Source organism: Octopus sinensis, linkage group LG4 (assembly GCF_006345805.1).
Source record: "Octopus sinensis linkage group LG4, ASM634580v1, whole genome shotgun sequence".
Taxonomy (NCBI): Eukaryota; Metazoa; Mollusca; class Cephalopoda; order Octopoda; family Octopodidae; genus Octopus; species Octopus sinensis.
Genome location: NC_043000.1, coordinates 112,034,960 through 112,056,002, shown reverse-complemented (window position 1 = coordinate 112,056,002; position 21,043 = coordinate 112,034,960). Strand labels below are relative to the sequence as shown.

At 37.6% G+C, this 21,043-nt stretch overlaps 1 protein-coding gene across 3 annotated transcripts in view; it reads right to left on the bottom strand.

Annotated features, from left to right (window-relative positions):
• LOC115210359 (oxysterol-binding protein-related protein 1) overlaps positions 1-21,043 on the bottom strand; it is a 280,667-nt gene that overhangs the window by 184,208 nt on the left and 75,416 nt on the right. For all 3 annotated transcript variants that reach the window (XM_029778918.2, XM_029778916.2, XM_029778917.2), the window contains exons 13-16: positions 20,529-20,628; positions 18,821-18,927; positions 16,879-17,056; positions 7,373-7,547 (exon numbers count right to left, since the gene is read on the bottom strand). In XM_029778918.2, the coding sequence (XP_029634778.1) occupies positions 7,373-7,547; positions 16,879-17,056; positions 18,821-18,927; positions 20,529-20,628 (560 nt within the window). The remainder of the gene's footprint in view (positions 1-7,372; positions 7,548-16,878; positions 17,057-18,820; positions 18,928-20,528; positions 20,629-21,043) is intronic.

Here is a 21,043-nt window from a genome sequence, read left to right as displayed (position 1 = left end):
AATCCTTGTGTAAATGTTTGCCCCAAAATTTTCCCTATGAAAATTGGGGAAGTGGGGGTGAAATTTCTGAGGGTTCCACCTTACCTATCCTCCGTTTACCAACATGTACTGACTATCATGTAGAAATTTACCAAAAAATTTCCCTGTGAAATTTGGTGGGGGTGGGAATTTGCTTGTGAAATTTGGGGTGGGGAAGTGTGAAATTTCCGAGGGTTCCACCCCACCCCGTTTTGCAGACAAAAAAAAAGGGTTTTGTAACATATTAGGAGCTCACCTTAATTCATTCAAGGCAAAAAAAAAAAAATTTTCCCAAAAATCCAAGGTGTGGAGGACGCCCCCACCCATCCTCCCTTTTTTCCGAACTGCAAAAATAAGGGATTTGCAGGAAAGTAGGAGGTCAAGGGAGTTGATTCCATGCGAAAAATCGTGGGTTTCTATTTTTTTGCTGGTGGAAAGCGCTGGTATGTGCTTGTAAAAATTTTTCAAAACAAGGTCAACCTCCATTAATCGGGAACATAGATTATTGTATGACTCATAAAACTTCTTGCAACTTAAACCATCCAAAGGATGGGTGCGTTTGCAAGTGTGTATATATATATATATATATATATGTGTGTGTGTGTGTATCAGCCTCGCCTGGCCTCCGTGCCGGTGGCACGTAAAAAGCACCATCCAATCGTGGCCGTTTGCCAGCCTCGTCTGGCAGCTGTGCCGGTGGCATGTAAAAAGCACCCACTACGCTCATGAAGTGATTGGTGTTAGGAAGGTCATCCAGCCATAGAAACATTGCCAGATCAGACTGGGCCTGGTGCAGCCTTCTGGCTTCCTAGACCCCAGGTGCACCGTCCAACCCATGCCAGCATGGAAAGCGGATGCTAAACGATGATGATGATGATATATACACATAATCCATTTGTCTGTCCTTGTTTGTCCCCTCTGTGTTTAGCCCCTTGTGGGTAATAAAGAAATAGATATATACACATATACATATATATATATATATATACACACACACACATATATATATCATCATCATCATCATCGTTTAGCGTCCGTTCTCCATGCTAGCATGGGTTGGACAGAAGGCTGCACCAGGCTCCAGTCTGATCTGGCAGTGTTTCTACAGCTTGATGCCCTTCCTAATGCCAACCACTCTGCGAGAATAGTGGGTGCTTTTTACGTGCCACCAGCACAGATGCCAGGTGAGGCTGGCAATGGCCACGATCGGATTGGTGCCTTTCACGTGCCACCGGCATGGAAGCCAGTCAAGACGGCGCTGGCATCAGCCACGTTCGGATGGTGCTTTTTACGTGCCACCGGCACATAAAATATAAATTAGAGAAAAAACCACTATTATGCAACTCAAACACTGATAGACATAAATCAATACATAAATAACAAATAATACATATTTTCATAAAACATATAACTTATAACTAGATCTCAAAAAGTATAAAATGAATGATAAATATATAATATAATAAGTAAAAATACTACGTATGTTTCATGGCTACAATTAAATTCAAATTACAATTAAGTTTAAATTCATTTGAAATAAATGTGATTTAAAATTATAGTCAATCTTCAGGTTAATGATAATAGTTAAATAAATAAGCAAATAGAGTTAAACAATATTTATTTAAGAAATAAATAAAATAATAATTTTTCTTATAGAAAAAAACTCCATTAACTATATAGTGTGTCTATATATATATAGACACAAACACACACGTATATATAATATACATATTATGGGTCCTTCCTTTGTATTTGTTAATTACAATTAAATGTTTGTGTCACAAATCAGCTTGCTTCCTCCATCAGACTGACATTGTCTGTACAGGTGGATAAGTGTACCTCACATCAGATGTTGAACTGAATGCAGAACAAAGTGAAGTGAAGCGTTTTGCTCAAGAACACACAATGCACCACCCAGTCTGGGAACCAAAACCCCTTAATCTCACAATCATGAGTGCAGCACTCGGACCACTAGGCCATGTGCAGAAGTCTGCTTCTGCCACTGATGGCACTTTGGGTAAGTGTCTTCTACTATAGCCTCAAGCTGACCAAAACCTTGTGAGTGGATTTGGTAGACGGAAACTGAAAGAAGCCTGCCTTATATATATAAAATAGTGTACACTTAAACACAAGAGAAAACTGCCTGTTGAAGGCAGTTTTCTCTTGTGTTTAAATGTACTCTATTTTATATTGAGAATATATATGTATATATATATATATATGTATATGTGTGTATATATATATATATATTATATATATATATATAGATATATATATATATATATACACATATACATATATATATATATATATACATATACATACATATATATATACATATATATACATATATATATATGTATGTATGTATGTATTTGTGTGTGCACACATGTGTTTGTTCCCTGACCACCACCATCACTTTACAACCGACGTTGGTGAGTTTATGTCCCCAGTTCGGCAAAAGTGACCGATAGAATAAGTACTAGGCTCACAAAGAATAAGTCCTGGGGTCGATTTCTTCGACTAAAGGTGGTGCTCCAGCATGGCCGCAGTCAAATGACTGAAACAAGTAAAAAAAATAAAAGAACATATATATATATATATATATTTATATGTGTATATATATAAATATATGCATACATGCATACATACATACATGCATACATACATACATACATATATATATATATATATATACGCGAGAAAGAAGCAACAAGAATGGATAGGTTTTTAGTACAATCGTTTCATACAAGGACAGGCTTTATTAAAAGTTGTAAAAATTACAGCATATAAATGTGTCCCGTACTCATCAGCTAAAATACATGTGAGTTCTCTAGACATCCTAGTGGTTAAGGCTATACTCATGAAGTAATGAAGATAATTAAGTAACATAAACATATACAGATATCCAAAGTTCATTAAAGTTCTTTAAAGATGATGTACAGTCTTATCACAGAATTTTAAAAAAGTTCTAATAGCAACCCAGAGAAGGTGACCTAATCCATAGTGCACATATGAATTTCCAGAGATATGATGAGGGATTACATACTCACAGAAGACAAATTTATCCATTGTTAATCACAACGAGGTGGGTCTCAATTCCTGCTTATTAGCATTACAGAGAGGGTGAATTAATCCTTTGTATAGATGCACAATTTCCAATGGTGTAGATGTAAATTTCCAGAGAAATGAAGAGGAATTTCATATTCACAGGCGATAAATTTATCAATGGTTGAACACAATGAGGTAGGTATCAATTCTTGTTATATGATTAGGTATTTGCCACATTAATCATATTACTGCTATTTACAAGAGGCTGTAGCTATTTAACTTTTAAAGGCTGAAGGGCTTTCTAGAGAGGCAAAGAATAGAAAATGGAAGGGAATAGAAGAAAAGAGAGAAAATAAAGGAGGAGGGAGCAAAAAAAGGGGGGGAAGGGGACTAAAAGAGAAGAGAAAAAGAAAAAGAGAATAAGAAGAAGAAAAAGAAAAAAGAGAAAAGAGAAAGAAATAGGGAAAGAAGGGAAAAAGAAAAAAGAAAAAGGAAAAGAAAAAAAGAGGGTTCTAGTTATACAGAAGAATCAGTAGATGGCAAGTCTGGTTTTAATTTACAGGCATCTAGGAACTAGAGGAGAATATTATTCTTTGACCAGTAAAACAGCTAATTTATTGCTGTTGAAATCAGCTATGAATTTAAAGAGAATCTAAAGAGATAACACAGTCAGGGGTTTAGGGGTCAGATGCTAAAATCAAAAGAAAATACATTAGGAAAATCTAAGTATAATCCTATCAAAAAGTCATTAAGATTTACTTATTTAATTTATTCATTTTATTGTCTTAAGGAGTTGCCATTATTATTCATACATTGACTGACTACAGGTCAAATCTTAGAAGATCATTTACAAGGTGTTAGGGGATTGTCTATCATAATGAAGATAATCATATTATCACCTCGGTGATAATCATATTATCACCTCGGTGATAATATGATTATCTTCATTATGATAGACAATCCCCTAACACCTTGTAAATGATCTTCTAAGATTTGACCTGTAGTCCGTCAATGTATGAATAGTCAATGTATGAATAATAACGGCAACTCCTTAAGACAATAAAATGAATAAATTAAATAAGTAAATCTTAATGACTTTTTGATAGGATTATACTTAGATTTTCCTAATGTATTTTCTTTTGATTTTAGCATCTGACCCCTAAACCCCTGACTGTGTTATCTCTTTAGATTCTCTTTAAATTCATAGCTGATTTCAACAGCAATAAATTAGCTGTTTTACTGGTCAAAGAATAATATTCTCCTCTAGTTCCTAGATGCCTGTAAATTAAAACCAGACTTGCCATCTACTGATTCTTCTGTATAACTAGAACCCTCTTTTTTCTTTTCCTTTTTCTTTTTTTCTTTTTCCTTCTTTCCCTATTTCTTTCTCTTTTCTCTTTTTCTTTTTCTTCTTCTTATTCTCTTTTTCTTTTTCTCTTCTCTTTTAGTCCCCTTCCCCCCCTTTTTTTGCTCCCTCCTCCTTTATTTTCTCTCTTTTCTTCTATTCCCTTCCATTTTCTATTCTTTGCCTCTCTAGAAAGCCCTTCAGCCTTTAAAAGTTAAATAGCTACAGCCTCTTGTAAATAGCAGTAATATGATTAATGTGGCAAATACCTAATCATATAACAAGAATTGATACCTACCTCATTGTGTTCAACCATTGATAAATTTATCGCCTGTGAATATGAAATTCCTCTTCATTTCTCTGGAAATTTACATCTACACCATTGGAAATTGTGCATCTATACAAAGGATTAATTCACCCTCTCTGTAATGCTAATAAGCAGGAATTGAGACCCACCTCGTTGTGATTAACAATGGATAAATTTGTCTTCTGTGAGTATGTAATCCCTCATCATATCTCTGGAAATTCATATGTGCACTATGGATTAGGTCACCTTCTCTGGGTTGCTATTAGAACTTTTTTAAAATTCTGTGATAAGACTGTACATCATCTTTAAAGAACTTTAATGAACTTTGGATATCTGTATATGTTTATGTTACTTAATTATCTTCATTACTTCATGAGTATAGCCTTAACCACTAGGATGTCTAGAGAACTCACATGTATTTTAGCTGATGAGTACGGGACACATTTATATGCTGTAATTTTTACAACTTTTAATAAAGCCTGTCCTTGTATGAAACGATTGTACTAAAAACCTATCCATTCTTGTTGCTTCTTTCTCGCTTATAATCACCCCACATTACTGTATTGTTAAAACAGTATAGTTTTTTTTTGGTGCATCTAAGTTAGGTACCATATTCAAGTAAATTCATTTAAATTAACTTGAATCTTTATTGCTTTTTGTATATATATATATATATATATATACCTACATATATATGTATATATACATGCATGTATGGGTACAGGACACCAAAAAAACGTTGAACACAATGAGAAACGAAAACATAAAAACAAAAACATAGAAACGAACATTTTTTTTGAACAACGAAAAAAACAAACAGAGAAACAAGACATACAACATAAATAATATTCCACTTCTTCAGTTGTCCCTGTTTCATCTACTCCACATTTCGAAGACATATATATATATAAATGATTGAGATGGCTTATTCACAACTTACAACCAAAGGGCACAAGTACAGATATTGCTAAAGTGACTGAAGGTGGAAGTCAACACTAGCATTGCTAGAAATGAGGGGTCAGAGCAACTCTTAGCCACAGGGAAGCACTTATCTAATGACTGACAAGGGAGATAAGCTCCCTACAACAACAGAGGCAGAGCCTCTTAATTCTAGAGATGCTGGTGCTGACTAGCACCTGCAGTCACTTTGGTTATGTCATGCATATATATGTGTGCATGTATGTGTATATATATATACGTATATCAAATGCCACGATGGTTCTTAGTTGTAGGTACAGGAGGTGGTCAAACTCTGCATAAGGAGTAGACAACCATCATACATACACACATATATATATATATATATATATATATATATTATATATATATATAATATATATATATATATATATACACACACACACATATATATATATATATATACCTCTCTCTCTTTCGGAGAGGCACTAAGCAGCTATACGCACACATACACACACGGCAGTAACTTCCACCTACCGAATTCAATCACAAAGCTCCGGTCGGCTCGAGGCTATAGTAGAAGACACCTACCCAAAGTGCCATGCAGTGGGACTGAACCCGAAACCATGTAGCTAGGAAGCAACCTCCCTAACCACACAGCCATGCCCGTGCCTACATATATACATATATATATATATATATATATATATATATATATATATATATATATATATATATATATACATATATACATATATATATATGTGAAGGTACACAGCTCAGTGGTTAGAGTGTCAAGCTTATGATCATGAGGTTGTGAGTTCAAATCTCGGACTGGGCTGCATGTTGTGTTCTTGAGCAAGATACTTTATTTCACGTTGCTCCTGTTCACTCAGTTGTAGAAGTGAGTTGCAACGTCACAGGTGCCAAGCTGTATCGGCCCCTTTGCCTTTCCCTTGGATAACACCGGTGGTGTGTAGAGGGGAGGCTGGTATGCATGGGCAACTGCTGACCTTCCATAAAACAACCTTGCTCGGACTTGTGCCTGGGAGGGTAACTTTCTAGGTGCAATCCCATGGTCAGTCATGACCGTAGAGGGTCTCAGCATATATATATATATATATATGTATATATATATATATATATGTGTGTGTGTGTGTGTGTGTGTGTGTGTGTGTGTGGTGTGTGTGTGTGTTTGTGTGTAGTGTTAGGTGTTGGTATTAGGAAGGGTATCCAGCTGTAAAAATCCTGCCAAAACATCATAGAAGTCCAGTGCAGGCTTCGGCCTGGCCAGCTCTTGTGGTACCATCCCACCTGTGCTAGCACGTTAAATGATGATGATAATGACGATGATGATATATATGTATGTGTGTACGTATGTCTGTATTTATTTATTTATTTATTTATACATAGGCATGAGACACGCTTCACTAACGCAACAGAGAAATGGCAAATTACACTGCACTGCACAAGACAATGCTGTCTTTCCATTAAATAAAGGCTAAAATATATCTTTGCAGCAACACCTCTGATTCCACTACACCTTAACATGTCATTTCACTTCTGTTCAATAAACAACAACAACAACAGCAGTTGTGATAAAAGCAAAATCATGTAGAAACTGCAATTATAAGAGGCTTCTTTTCTTTTCTTTCGTTTCTTTTCTTTTCTTTTCTTTTCTTTCAGATAAAGAGAAAGTGGGGAATGTAAGGAGTGTGAAAGACATGACTTACCGATATTTATATACAAGTTGCTCATTGGCATCGTCTTTGCCTGGGAGTGAGTTTTTCAAAGATTCAAACACGGCTTGGCTGTTGCGTGTGTTGTAAGTTGAAGGTAGACTTGGTAACTGGTTGAAGCTTAGGTTCATGGGATCATCCAACACAGACATGTAATCATCAGAAGTGGCTGAAAATAGGAAAAGTTGACATATATATATGTGTATGTATATATATATATATATACTATTTTACTTGTTTCTGTCATTTGACTGTGGCCATGCTGGAGCACCGCATTTAGTTGAGCAAATCAACCCCAGGGCTTATTCTTTGTAAGCTTAGTACTTATTCTGTCGGCCTCTTTTGCTGAAACACTAAGTTATGGGGATGTAAACACACCAGCATCGGTTGTCAAACGATGTTGGTGGGACAAACGCAGACACACAAACATATACACACACATACGTATCTCTTATTATAAAAGGCAGATTTTATCTGCCTCCCTTTGTCTCTTATAGAAATCTACAATATAGGATTTCTTCAATTACAATTTACCTAGCATTTTTAAGAGTAGAATGCATCGGGTCTTGCCAGGTCCACTTTTTAAAATTTCAACCCCAATTAAGCAAAATTTAGAGAAAACTCACATTGTGGTGTATGAGTCAAATGCTTTTCTTAGTGTGGGATAAAGCACACGCACACACACAGTGTGCAACGAATAAAGTGAAAGTAATTCACTGTGTGTGTGTTGACAGGTAGACAATAGAATGTGATGGCGATGGCGATGTAATATTTGTTTCTGTCTATGACGCTGATAGATACATGAGTAAAATGTATGGGAAGCTAAGAGATAAGAGTGAGTGAAAATGTTCTTGGGAGAGAGTAAATAGCGAGAGAGTGATTTGAGGAAGACTTTACATTAAATAACCATAGTGGCTTGTCAAATGAAGAGGAGTGACAGGGTACTGGAGGAAATAGGGTGAGTGAGGAAGATGGCCCCTAGCAACCACACCTTTTAAGATAGGGATTTCTAAGCTAGCCCACGAGCATCGTCACCTCATTCTACATGTCCCTGTAAATTTTGGAGCGAATCGGACGGGATAAAGTTATCTCTAAGAAACAGAAAGATCGCCCAAAAGTGTATATAGATATTTAAATGTATTTATATATTCATCTATACACACATGTATGTATAATGTGCGTGTATATATTTCCATAGAGGTAACCATTCAATCCATACAAAGTTTTTTAGGACGAAAATATTTATATATAAAAGAAAGGTTGTGTGTCTGTCTACTCCGATTTAGATTCCTAACTACTCCCACATTTTGTGATGCAGTTTAACCAAAACCGGGTATCTTATAGTCGTGATTCATATCGAGCCCTTCTGGGTATTAGCGTGCGTCTACGATGAGTCTATGATTTTACAAATAATTTACCATCATTTTTTTCCATTTTAATGCATATTTTTTTTAATAAAGGGAAGTAACTCTCAAACTTCACACCAATATGCGTGCTCATATGCGACGTAATATCACATCAGCAGCATTTCCTCACACCCTCCTTGCTCTTGGCGAAGGCAAAATACCAGGGGATGAAAATGGTAATATTGCCATCGATTCCATTTGTAACATTGTTAAGACGCCTTCTGATCTCAGAGATGCAGTGTTCCCAGATCTACAAGCTAATTATCAGAATATGGATTGGATTGGCAAAAAGGCTATACTGGCCCCGAGGAATAAAACTGTTCACCATATTAATGATGAAATGCTAAAACTCATTCCTGGGGAAGTCTATGTATATCAGTCTATCGATACAACTCCTGACCCAGAGGACGTCATCAAATATCCAAAAGAGGTACTCAATTCCTTTGAGCACCCCGGACTACCACCACACTTTCTCAAACTTAAAGTTGGTGCCCCTATAATGCTCATCAGAAATTTGGTTCCCCCAAAACAATGCAATGGCACACGTTTGATCGTTAAGTCCTTATCTCCCACCGTAAACTTATATCAATATTTGCCTGAATAATCACCATAATTCAGTGCAATCATTAACAGTACTTTCAAGCAATTCAGCCCCGAGCAACGCCGGGCAATTCTGCTAGTATATATATATATATATATATATATATATATATGTGTGTGTGTGTGTTTCCATGCCTTTTATAAGCCAGACAGAATTCACTGGGGCAGATTATTTTTAACAGCCAGAGGCTCTTCCTGTCTCCTATTCCCATGTAATATTTCCCCATTTGCCGAACATATCTTCTTGAATAGCGCCAGTTGCACATTTGTGACACTTGCTAATATCGGTCATGCAATATCAAAACAAGGGGACACAGACTCATATACATAGATGCGTGTGTGTGTGTGTGAACACAAGCACAGGACAGGCTTCTTACAATTTCCACATACCAAATCCACTCAGAAGGCTTTGGTCAGCCCAAGGCTATAACAGAAGACATATGCCCAAGGTACCATACAGTGGCATTGAACCTGAAACCCTGTGGTTGGAGGACAACTTCTTAACCACACAACCAAGCTACTCGTTAACCATAGAAATATGCTTCCAACAGAACACAAGAAAAACATTTCAACAATAAACAACAAATTTACATTATTTACATTTTGATGGATATTTGTCCTCATTTTTTTTTTTGTCATTAACACAACATTTTGACTGATACACCCTCCAGCTTTCTTCAGGTGTCTTGGGGAAATTTCGAACCTGGGTTTTCATTCCTAAGGTATTTTTCGATGTTGTTGTTGTTATTATTATTATTATTATTATATTATTATTATTATTATTATTAATATTATTGCCTTTGCACAGCTTCTAATGCTGTTCACTACCAGTGAACTAAGGTAACACCTCTTAGTTTTCGAGCACCTTCCAGACTATTCGAGCAGTTCCAAGCAGTGCTGTTTTCTGCAAGTGCTCCACTCTTATTGCAGCCCCTATTTGTTCCCTGTACTTCTCAAGATTTTTACTCACTGTTTCCACGACTCCGACAATTATTGGTACTACTGCTACTTTTTTCATCAACCACAACTGCTTAACTTCCCAAGCTAACCTATCATATCTATCGACTTTTCTTTCTTCCTTATTGCATACCTTGTTGTCAACTGGGCATGCTATATCTATGATCCAGCATAGTTTGTTTCCTTTCTCAATTAAGACTATGTCTGGCTTCCTATTCTCTATCTCATGGTCGCACTGAATCATAAAATCCCATAGTATCTTTGCATTTCTATTTTCGATGATGCCTTCAGGTTTGTGATCATACCAATTTTTTGCTCTGTCAAGTCCATACATGTTGCAAAGTATCCAATGGACAAGCCTGGCTATATTGTTGTGGCATCTCTTTATTATTATTGTTGTTGTCGTTGTTGATGTTGTTGTTGTTGTTAAGGTGAGCGAGCTGTCAGGATTGTTAGCACGCTGGGAAAAAAGCTTAGCGACATTTCATCCATCTTCATGTTCTGAATTTAAATTCTGTTGAGGTCAACTTTGCCCGTCATCCTTTTGGGGATGATAAAGTAAGTACCAGTTGATCTACTACCTTCCCAAAATTGCTAGCCTTGTGCCAAAATTTAAAACCATCATCATTATTATTATTATTTTTTTTTTCTTCTTTCAAATTTGCTTCCATTTCTTGCCGAGTGTCTTCCCGACTCCTAGGGCAAAGAAACTCATAGTATACATTGGTAGGCCATTAAACTAAACTCAATAGTTCATTCATTTTTTTTAAATTTTTCTTTTTTAAGTTAAATTAAAATACATGGGTAGTAATAGTTCTCACATCGACAATGCTCTTCTCAATACGTATGATGTACCAGTTAAGACAATCTTTTGCACTTCTTGCAGGGATGGTAAGCCAGGGATCATTCTCATATAATTTTCGGTTCCCTTCTTGATCATTCCTAGTGCTCCTACGATCACTGGTATTGTAACTGCCTTGAGATGCCACATTTTCTCAATTTCAATGAGTAGGTCTTTGTATTTTCTGAGCTTGTCAAACTCTTTCGCCGAGATATTATGATCACAGGGGATGCTCATGTCGATCAATAAGCAAACTTTATTGTTTTGGTTTTTCACAACAATATCTGGTTTATTGGCTTTGATGGTTCGGTCTGTATGTACTGAAAAGTCCCACAGAATCGTTACATTTTCTTCTTCAGTTACAGCTTCAGGGTGGTGATTATACAACTTGTCGGCAGTTTTGATATTGTAATGCCGACTTATTAGCCAGTGAAGATATTGGCCAACTCTATCATGTCTTAATTTATACTCCACTGGTGCTAAGACTTTACATCCAGAGATTAGGTGGTCCACAGTTTCAATTATGTCGTTGCAGAATCGGCATTTTGGGTCTGCTCCATTTTTCATCACATTGGCCTGGTAGTTCCAGGTTAATAGGCTTTGATCTTGAGCAGCCAGGATGAAACCTTCGCTCTCTGCTTTTAGCCCTGAGCTCCGTAGCCACTGATGGGTTTGCTTCTGGTCAACATCAGCTTGTTTGCTGCGGGCCACATATTTGCTGTGCAGAGGTTTCTCCTCCCACCTATCAGCCAATTGCTCCTGCGCTTTTTTTGTTGCCATTATTTTCACCTTCTTTGCAACAATAGTTGCCGTACTTCTCTCGGGTTGTTCAGTTTGGGTATCCTGCACGAGATCAATAGCAAATTTTTTGCTTTCCTTTATGATAGAATGAAGCTTCTTTCGTCTCTCGTGATTTTCCACGAGCTTTAGCATCCAGTCATTCGTTATTTCAAGATATTTGGCCAGTCCAATTGTGGTTGTTTTGTAAGCTAGTTTAAATTGGATCAGGCCTCGACCTCCTTGGGCTCTGGGAAAGTAAAGGCGATATACGTCTGCCTTTGGGTGGTGCATCCTATTACAACTCAGCAGCTTGCGTATTTTCCTATATTCCAGTTCAACACATTGTAGCTATAAGTAACAACTGGAACTGCTAAGGAATTTATAGCTAACACCTTGTTACGTGAATTTAGTTCAGATTTCAGGACTGCACGAACTCTCCTATAACATTCCTTCCTGATCTTCTCTTTCATGCTTGCATGCTGAATACCAGAGCCTTCATTTATCCCTAAATATTAGTATGTTTGTTCTTGCTCAAGCTCTCTTATGACTGTGTCAACATCTAACATGACTGAATTTGTGGTCTTCACTTTCCCTTTCTGGAAAGTGGCCTTGGCACACTTCTCAAGTCCAAACTCCATCCCGATGTCATCGCTGAATGCTTTCACAGTGTGCAATAGGCCTTCAAGTTCATTATTGTCTTTACCATAGAGTTTTAAGTCATCCATATAAAATAGATGGCTTATTTTTTTATTGGCAATTTTATACCCATACCCTGTTCTGTTTAATTCACTTGTAAGGGGTATTAGGGCTATGCAGAATATTAAAGGTGAAAGTGAGTCACCTTGAAAAATTCCACAGCTGATGTTTATATTTTCTGAGGCAAGTACTCCATTAGAGTGGTATAATTGGAGATTCGTATTCCACAACAACAGATTGTGCTTCAGGAAGCCTGAAATCACAGGGGAAATTTTGAAGATGTCCAGCGATCTCAAGATCCATGGATGCGGTATACTGTCGAAGGCCTTTTTATAGTCAATCCATGCGGAGCTGAGATTTCTGCGCTTGTTGTGACAGTTCTCAAGGATCATACGATTAATTAGCAGTTGATCTTTGCATCCGTATGAGCCTCGGCGGCACCCTTTTTGTTCAATGGGGAAAATATTGTTCTTCTCCATGAATGCATATGTTCTCTCCGCCAGGATAGATGTTAGGATTTTATATGTGGTGGATAGACAGGTTATAGGCCGATAGTTTTTTGGAAGGTTGGTTTCGTTATTCTTTGAGAGTAGGTAAGTAATACCACTTGCTAACCATTCAGGTGTTTTCTTTGGGTCTCTCATAATTCCATTGAGCAGCTGAACTAGCTTACTGTGTGCGCATGGGAGCGATGCGAGCCAGAAATTCAGCACCCTATCTTTACCGGGGGATTTCCAATTATGGGCCTTCGTGAGTGCCTTTCTTAGGTCTGCTATTGTGATGTCTTCCCACGCTTGTTGTTGTAAATTTTGGTAGGATCCTTCAGTTTGTATAACCAGTCTGCATTTATGTTGTACGTCTTCTTGTCACTCCAAATCCTTTTCCGAAAGTTTTGAACTTCTTCTTTAACGGTTACTTTCTCCTTCCCTATTTCTCTGTAGAATTTTTTGGCATTGGATGTGAACAGCTTATTTTGCTTGTAAAACTTGTTGCTCTTTTCAAATCTTCATATTCTTTGGGCTTTTGCTTGGACATTTTGTTTCAGCGTTTCTTTTATTGATATCAGTTCTTCTCTCGGTGAGGATCCAAATTTTCTCGTCATCTTTCTTCTTGTTCTGGATCTTACATCATTTCCACATATTAGTTCATTTAATACTGATATTTCCCCTCTCATAAATTCAATCTCTTTTTCAATTTTACTTCTCCAGGTTTGATTTCTTCCCAGGTTTGGTTTTCTTTGTTTTTTCGGGGGCATACAACTGGTTTCAATTGCCCTAGCAGAAGCGTAAATAATTTCATTTAACTCAGTAAAATCAGGTTTTAATACTTGTATTATTTCATTTGTTACATAGTCGCCAATTTGGATTTGTTTTTTATTTTGGTTTGTATTTGAGAGTTTATGAAGTGGTTCTCTATCATTAATACTTGTATGTCTTACAACTTCAAGCGTATTCAGGATTTTCTGCCTCATTTCTGCCATAGACTCTCTGTGTTCTTCAGCAAATGCGAGATCTTCAGTTACTGTTGTTTTATCATTTTCCTGGCTATCTTTAACAGGTTCAATAGAATTTCTTGTATCTTCAGGCCTTTGCGTACTTTGGTCAGATGGCAGTCTTTCAATTAAGCCTCGTGGCAGGCTATACTGTTCATCTGATTCTTCATTTCCTTTGTGTCTTTTGTTTATGTCATTTTCCGTTGCGTGCTTGATCGCACTTATTTCACTGTCTAGGAGTCTGCTATTTCTAAGGATATCCCTCCTCACATTTGCCAATTTGTTCTCATCCAAATAGGGCCTACTGTCTTGATTCCGTGTTCTCCAAATACTGTAAGAGTTTGCGGTGTGTCTCTCTTGAGATAGCCTACCTAATGCATAGTAATAAGCATATATTACTTTTTTATACTCTTCTTGGGTCCATTTGTTCCGCTTACATTTTTCTTTCTGTGGTGGTTGTGGTGGTGAACTTGGAGGGCTCGAGTTGGAGAATTTCCCGTTCAAGTGACCATCCATGTCCATATTCGGAGAAGAGTTTGTGCCAGTTGATGACTTTTCGATCCCAGGCTGGCTCTTCCCTGGGGGACGCGCTTCCAGATTAACCATAGGACAAGCGATTTGGTATACTGATTTAGTTTTCCTTTTAGTTTCCAAAACCATTTTGGTGCTACGATAATGTTATCATTTTTGAGCTTTGATTGGCTCATGGGGAGACGGCCATCATTGCCGTTACAATTATAATCGTACCATTATAGCAGCCGTAGTCGGCTTATTATTGTTATCATCACCATTATTATCACTATTATCATTATCACCACTATTACTATCATCATTATCATCATCACCATCATCAATGATATTGTTTTATGTGTAGTCACAGCAGTATCTTATTATTGTTATTTTTGTTTTTTATCATTATCACCATCACAGTAGTGTCTGTCTGTCTCGTTGGCTGGCTGGCTGTCTTCAACGCCAGAATTCTTGCCTGTCAAATAATACTTTCATATTTGGTTAACATCTAAAGAGCCGAGGTGAGGTTTGTGTTGGCTGAACTCTGTGAGGGTGTGTGTGTGTGTGTGTGTGTGTGTGTGTAGATAGATAGATAGATTATCAGCACTATTACTATCATTATTATCATCATCACCATCACCATCAGTGATATTTTTTTTCCTTTTTTTTTTTAGGTGGAGTCAAAAAAAGTTCAAATGTCTACTACTACTAGCCTTATTATTATTATTATTATTATTATTATTATTATTATTATTATTTACTATCATATGTATCATTTATTTATTTTAATAATGACAAAAATTCATTTAATTGTATTTAATATCCTTTGAAGTCGTAACCCTGCCAGACAAACATATCCAAGCAGCTATACAGTGGGCCCTTATTCTCTTCTCCCTATTCCTAACATAATTATAAAGACAGGGAGCTGTCTTTATAATTCCAGTTTCCAGAACTTGTTACTCTCTTGTAATCTTGTCCCTCCACCACCTCAATATGTTCATAAACTTCAAATAAACTCATTAATTGATCACAAGCGTCCGCATACCAGAGTTCTGCAGTTCCTAATCAAACAGACCTGCTAGTCTATTGTGAGCTCTTCACTTCCCCTATGTCCCTACCTCCACTTTGAGTCTAGCAGCATGATGGATAGACATGAGCTATAATGAAGGCAACCAAACTAGAAAAGCACTAACTCTATTGAAGACAACCTGCCGAGGACAGCAGTAACTCTGAAAATCTCTGCTTCAGAAGGACACAGACCTTCTAAGCTACACTGAAGCCTACCCAGCTGGAAGAGCAGTCATCATCATCGTTTAACGTCCACCTTCCATGCTAGCATGGGTTGAACGATTTTGACTGAGGGTTGGAGAACAAGATGCCTGCACCAGGCTCCAATCTTGATTTGGCAGAGTTTCTACAGCTGGATGCCCTTCCTAACGCCAACCACTCTGTGAGTGTAGTGGGTGCTTTTTACGTGCCACTGACACGGGGACCAGTCAGGCGGTACTGGCAATGACCTCGCTCAAATCTTTTTACACATGCCACCGGCACAGGTGCCAGTGAGGCGACGTTGGTAATGATCACTGGGAAACATTACACACAGGAAAGTACCTCTGCAAGTTGCAGTGAAGGCAACCCATCATAGGAAGAAGGAACTGTGAATAAAAAGCTGCAGAGAGAAGGTGTAGAAAAGCAAAGTAGTAACATTGAATAAACCTGACAAAGAGGAGAGGAGAAATTCTAATCCTGACAGACAACTTCTCAATTGGTGGTGGCATAATGAGATACACCCGGTCCATGTTGTAAAGTTAGTGGCAATAGAGAGGGCATCCAGGCAACAGAACTATGTCAAAATCTTGACAGTCACAAAAACAAGGAAAAAATATTAAATGCATATGTAGAAGAATTGTACAATGTAGGAGCTGCACAAAGTGGGGTCTAAATCAATTCCTCACAGAATGAATAAAGGGGCAGATTAAATGAGATTTTGCAGTATTTAGGTAGATCCCTCTCAAGACTAGGTTCAAATTCTGTTACGGTTAAGCGTATTTGAGGACCTTCTGGGCTTGATGAAACAAGTACCAGGGAATTACTAAGGCTGACCTAATTAAGTACCCTCTTCATCCCCATTCCCACCTCCATAATTAAAAAACACAAAAACAAAAAAAACATGCAGAACAGATGAGGTGACAATATCAAAGAAATGCTGGCACCTTACCTAAACTCTGAGTATCACAGTCATAGAATTCATCGTCGTCTGTGTCGTAGAAGCGAGAAGGATATTGGTTGGCATTGAAGCTACACTCCAGTTCATGGTGTTCTGTTGCTAAAGCATGCAGTGCTTCCTCAAGGACTCGGGATTTCTCTTTCTCTTCCTTCAGCTGGGCCTCGACCACCTGGGGGGAATTGTAATTAAGACAATGGTGAGAATGACATGGAATATGGGTTACCACATCTGCGACTCTTTCACTCTATCTCTTCCAACACTCTTCTTTCATTCCAACTGTTCATCCTGTTCACTTATAAACCAATTCCTCTCACACAGCAAGGAATCTTGTATTCTTTTATTCTTTTACTTGTTTCAGTCATTTGACTGCGGCCATGCTGGAGCACCACCTTTAGTCGAGCGAATCAACCCCAGGAAGGACTTGTTCTTTGTAAGCCTAGTACTTATTCTATCAGTCTCTTTTGCTGAACCTCTAAGTCATGGGAACATAAAGACACCAACATCAGCTGTCAAGTGATGGTGGGGTGGGGTGGATAAACACAGACACACACACATACATATATATATATATATATCTCTTTATATATAAAAGTAAGGTTGTGTGTCTGTCTCCTACGAGCCCTTCTGGGTATTAGCGCGCGTCTACGATGAGTCTACAATTTAAAAAAAAATTTACCATCATTTTTTCCATTTTAATGCAGTTTTTTCGCTATTAAATAAGGGAAGTAACTCTCTAAAAATGTCTACGATGAGTCAACGATTTAAAAAAATTTACCATAATTTTTTTTCCCATTTTTAACGCATTTTTTTGCTAATTTTTGGCTATAACTCTCTAAAAATGCTTATATAGTTATTTCCCTTACAAACCCAAGCAACGCCAGGCGATACAGCTAGTATATATATATATATATATATATATATATCTTTATATATAAAAGTAAGGTTGTGTGTCTGTCTCCTACGATTTAGATTACTAACTACTCCCACATTTTGCGGTGCAGTTTAACCAAAACTGGGTATCTTATAGTCGTGATTCATATCGAGCCCTTCTGGGTATTAGCGCACGTCTACGATGAGTCCACGATTTTAAAAAAATTTACCATCATTTTTTTCCCATTTTTAATGCATTATTTTGCTAATTTTTGGCTATAACTCTCTAAAAATGCTTATATAGTTATTTCCCTTACAAACCCGAGCAATGCCGGGCGATACTGCTAGTATATATATATATATATATGACAGGCTTCTTTCAGTTTCTGTCTACCAAATCCACTCACAAAGCTTTGGTTGGCCCGAAGCTATAGTAGAAGACGCATGACAGGGATAGCTGCAACGGAAACTATGAAGCTGTGGCCAGCAGGAAGGGATTGTGTCTGCATACCACAATTCATATCTGTAACTGTGAACTGGGCCTTAGGCTCAATTCAGATGACTATGTGGAGCTGCTGGAGACTGAATGTCTTCAGGCACAACCTGCCTGATAAGAAAATCAGACACTTCCATGTCCCTGGTGATGGATCTGATTGACTTCGAGGGATCATTGTCAATCATGGCTTGGATCTCACCAACAAATTCAGGAGTTCTTTTCTTACCAGAATGATCAGAGTGAGTTTTCCGAGCTGCTGTACCTCCGTAATCACCAGTAGTCTCATCCAATTCTTTCTGAATCCTTTGCACTATCTTCAAATTGACACCCAAACACTCTGAAATGTTTGTATTGGAGCTTCTGGTGCAAATGCCAAGCAGTACAGCATGTCATTTCCAAATTGCATCATAGTGCTGTTTTTCTCACAGACAGTGCCCAACTGACCCTACTATACTGTGTAGCCAACAAAATCAAAAACAAACAATGTGCATGCATGAAATTAAAAATAAAAAATAGTAACAATTTACCCACTGCACTCTGTACATATTTACATCAAACTTCACTTACCAGTTCTTGATTTGTCAGTAACTTCATACTGTGGGCCAAGGCTGTGTACATTTCCCGAGAAGTGCCGAGGAGTTCATGGAATGTTTGGTAGACAGACATCAAAAAGTCTGAAAGAAAGAAATATTTCATTTACTTCTCTTGTCGTAAAGTTTGGTGGGAAGGAATCGGCACGTCCATCCAGGATGGTGAAAACAGAGTGATTCAGCCCAGAGAGCTGTGGTGGGTGGTGGGTGGAGTGTGATGTCAGGGTGGTAGACAGAGAATTTGTGGCAAGTGGAATGGTCAGTCCCCCAGGTGGTAGGGGTCAGTTAGAACTTCCGGGATGGAAATTCATTTGAGTCTGTATGTTGCCTGGTTGAAGTTGGCCTTTGTGTCAGGATGACTTGGTCAAGCAAATATTCAAGTCATTAGAGAAATACACGAGGCTGAATCAAAAACTGATGCCATTTTCTTTATTTCATGTGAAGCTTTTGATAAAAATAGCTGAAGATTTTCCCAGCTATAAATGATTATATCATTTACATTCTGAAATATTTTGTTTCTTACTTTTCAGGTTTTTAGACTGGTAAAGAAAATTCAAAATGGCTGTCCCCTTAAAGTTACGTCAAAAACAAAGAGCAGTGATTGCATTTCTTGTTGCTGAGGGGGAAACCCCTCTGAACATTCACCAACGATTACAAAATGTCATTGAGGACAATACTTTAGATTATAGCAATGTATTCAGGTGGGTCCGTCGTCTGAAAGATGAAAAGGTGGGAACTGTGAGTGTAGCCGATAAACCCCGTTCCTGCCGTCCGTCCGCTTCTGTGAATCCTGCCAATAAAGCAAAAGCAGACGCTCTGATCAGAGAAGACAGGCGCTTAACTGTTGATGAGTTGGCAGAAAACCTTGAAGTGAGCCATGGAAGTGCTTATGACATTGTCGAATCACTTGGCTTTTCACAAGTGTGTGGCTGTTGGGTACCGAAAGAGCTGACTACCAAACGCAAGACTGACAAGGTCAATCAGTTAGTTGTCATAAGAAAATTCAGAGTTTCAGATGTCGATTCAAGTTTTGCGGCAAATGTGAATGTGTTTACAGTTTAAGTTTTTGCGTTTGTGTTTTTATTTGTATAAACGTCTATATATCTATGCGAGGAGGATGTTGACTACGTATTTATACGTATGTGTGTGTGTGTATATTTGTACATATGTATGCATATGCATGGTTTCGTATATCTGTGTATGTATGTGCATGTGTGTATAGAGATATGTACATGAACACAATGATGTGTGCATGGGCACGTGTATGTGTGTATGCATGTATACATGTGTGTAGATATATGTGTGGTGTGTGTATATCTATGTACACGTGTATGTGAGTATGTATATATATATATATATATACACGTGTGTGTGTGTGTACACATACGTGTATGTATATGTGTGTACATGTGTGTATATGCAGTTTCTATGAATGAAGTTTTACTTTCGCCACACCTACTGGAGTAACTTCCCTTTATTCAACAGTTTTTCATAGCATTTTTGTCTTAATAACTGATGAGATGCCGGAGCAGTTTTCAGCCCATACATTCGAAACTCTGAGTTTTATTATGGCAACTAACTGATTGTTCTATATATATATATGTATATATATATATCATGCAAGCGTGGAATGGTGGATGCTAAATAAGGATGATAGCTGTAGTTGTTGTTGTTGAAGTACTTACCAGTTTTGTGAGTTGGTGATTGGTCTTTTATATCTTTGGAGAGTTGTGTTGTTACAGATGAAAGGAGTTGCTCCAGAACTTCTTGATGAGCATGGACAGACTGTTGGAGAGACGAAAAAAGAGGGAGATGTTAGACAGCTGATATAATAAAAATAATTATCATTATTATTATCATATTGTCTTTGCACAGCTTCTAACACTGGAGATGCATTACAGTATCAGCTGTTCACTACCAGTGAACTAAGGTAACACCTCTTATTTTTTTAGCAATTCCAGAGTATTTGAGTGGTTCCAAGCAGTGCTGTTTTCTGCAAGTGCTCCACCCTTATTGTAGCCCCTATTTGTTCCTTGTACTTCTTGAGGTTTTTGCTCACTGTTCCCAGGGCTCCGACAATTATTGGTACTACTACCACCTTTTTCAGCGACCACAACTGCTTAACTTCCCAAGCTAACCTGTCATATCTATCGACTTTTCTTTCTTCCTTATCGCATACCTTGTTGTCAACTGGGCATGC